Below are 2,398 nucleotides of genomic sequence, written 5' to 3'. Positions count from 1 at the left end.
ATTAGAATTTTGGTTTATTATTTTAATTTTTTATTGTATTAAATGGTATATTAGATTTTTTTTATTCGGTAATATATATTAGAAAAAGAGATAGAGAATGATGAATGAATTTTGGAAATAATTTTTTGAATTTTAATTATAAAATAAGATATGGTATATTTTGATTATTTAATTTGGTAATATGTAAAATGTAATAGATAAAAATAATAGATTAAAATTATTGGAGAAGCAAAAATGAACAAGCCAATAAGAGCTTAATAATTCAAATAAAACCTATGATCCTTAGCTTGAAGCATTAAAAAAGAAAACTTGTGTACATACAGTCGAATAAAAAACTAAATGTCTCATCGCTATTATGAAACATCGAAAAATAATCAAAACTAAATGTCTCATCGTTATTACATTGATTTTACACTTTTACTTGATTAGACTCTTGGCTCGATGATTATTCCATTCTAATAATTAATATACATATTGTTTCATTTTGTTACTGGCCTTTTGAACCTCCAATAAATCATTGCATGGTTATTATACATATCCATGAATTGAACACTAAACACAATGACATTTAATTTTTGCAATCATCGAATTTCTTTTCCCTTTAGAGCTAAGAGAATGAAAAGGTTGTTGAAGATTTCGATGATAGTAATAAGTTTAGTAAGCATTATTCCTTTGTGCTCACCGAGTCAAAGTTTTCCAGAGGACTATCTTGAAGGTCATAATGTTGCACGTGCTAAAGTTGGAGTTAAGCCATTGAAGTGGGACAAAGAACTAGAATCACATGCTCATAAGTTTGTGAATGAACATATTGCAAATTGTAAAGGAATAATGTCTATGTCTCATTCTTCTAATAGTATGTACGGCCAAAACTCTGGATATAATCCGTATCATGCTTCAGCAGCATCTGCAGTGAAGGCATGGGTAGCACAGGAACGAAACTATGACCCCATATCTAACAAATGCATTGATGGTAACCCTGCCAGTTGTCATTGCTACGTTCAAGTTGTTTGGGGTGCATCAACTTATTTAGGTTGCGCAAGAGGTGACTGCCACAATAATGAAGGCACCCTTGTTACTTGTTATTATGATCCTAGCGCCAACTTTCCAGCTCAACGCCCCTACTCAATAATGCATTAATTATCGGATTAAACTCATCTATATATTCCTCCTCTATACTCTATAACCTATACTAGCTATTTTTAGGAAAATATTAAGTCATCATGGTTCATCGGTTCTTGTCATTATTCCATAAAAATAAAGAGAATCATTCATGTAAAAACATTTTAAATCATGCCAAAAGCTCAAAATCGAATTTTCAAATGAACTCTACTAAGGAGACAATAAAAAAATTTTGACAATATGTATAATGTATTTTAAATTTAATCCAATATAAAAAAAATTCAAACACTTATTTTAAAAAATTAAATTAACATTTTAATCCTAATTTACCAATAGAATTTATTTAAACACTCTCTGTTCCAACGTCTGCCACCCCATCCTCGTCAATCATCTCACCTCTCCGGCGTTAGAAGCTCCCTCATCGGTCATCAAATAATCATACACGTAGTTATTAAAATAAGGAAAAGTATATGGTACCAACATATTATCTGCCAACTCTTTTTTATAATTGTGTTTCATAGAAGTGTATTCGTGGATGTGTCTAATAATTAATATATTTTAAATACATATATAAAGAGACACATCTAGAAAATATATCTATAAAGACACTTCTATTAAACATAGCTATAAAAAAGACATTTTTATTAGACACATCCACGAACACACTTCCATAAAACACAATTATAAATAAGAGTTGGCAGAAGTTGGCAGATATGTTGTTGGTAACGTAGCGGAACCGTTAAAATAATCATTCGACTACCTAGTGAAATGACCATCCAACATTTGTTAATTGTATATACTTAAATTGAATCAAACAAAATAATCATCCAATTAAAAATTAAAATAACCATCTACATACCTAGTGAATTGAACATCCAGCATCTAAATTCGTTAGTTGATGTATATTTCTTGAAGACATAAGGGACACGAAATCCAAGAAAGCCAAGTTGGCCGCAAGATAGGCCATTTTTGAAGTGGGCTTGTATGTACAAAAATGGGAGTATCATGGACTAAACTAATTGCTTGCACAATTATTGTTGTGCTATCCTAGGTTGATCTTGGACCTATACCTATGTAGGGGAGGCGACATCGTTGAAGGCGGCGGCAGCCATTGCGGTCTTGGGATGCGTGACAGACGCAACGTGTGCGAAGGAGTGTCTCCATTTACGATCTTGTGAGGCATACGTATGAAAATAATACACTTGTGTGTCCCTTATACGTCGCGAATGACGACGTTGAGAGGGAGAAACCGCCGGCGTGGGGAGGGGTTGCACAACTG

At 32.6% G+C, this 2,398-nt stretch overlaps 1 protein-coding gene across 1 annotated transcript; it reads left to right on the top strand.

Moving 5' to 3' along the window:
• Nucleotides 513-1,315, top strand: LOC107620017 (pathogenesis-related protein PRB1-3-like). Its single transcript, XM_016322241.2, has one exon. The coding sequence runs from the start codon at nt 562-564 to the stop codon at nt 1,135-1,137; it is 576 nt and encodes a 191-aa protein (XP_016177727.2). The 5' UTR covers nt 513-561; the 3' UTR covers nt 1,138-1,315.

This window comes from Arachis ipaensis, chromosome B10 (assembly GCF_000816755.2).
Source record: "Arachis ipaensis cultivar K30076 chromosome B10, Araip1.1, whole genome shotgun sequence".
Taxonomy (NCBI): domain Eukaryota; kingdom Viridiplantae; phylum Streptophyta; class Magnoliopsida; order Fabales; family Fabaceae; genus Arachis; species Arachis ipaensis.
The sequence above is the reverse complement of the archived record's forward strand: the minus strand, read 5'-3'. Positions and strand labels throughout refer to the sequence as shown.

What these genes read in the sequence shown, in the direction of transcription:
- LOC107620017 (XM_016322241.2), top strand. Translation starts at nt 562, where the DNA reads ATGACATTTAATTTTTGCAATCATCGAATTTCTTTTCCCTTTAGAGCT.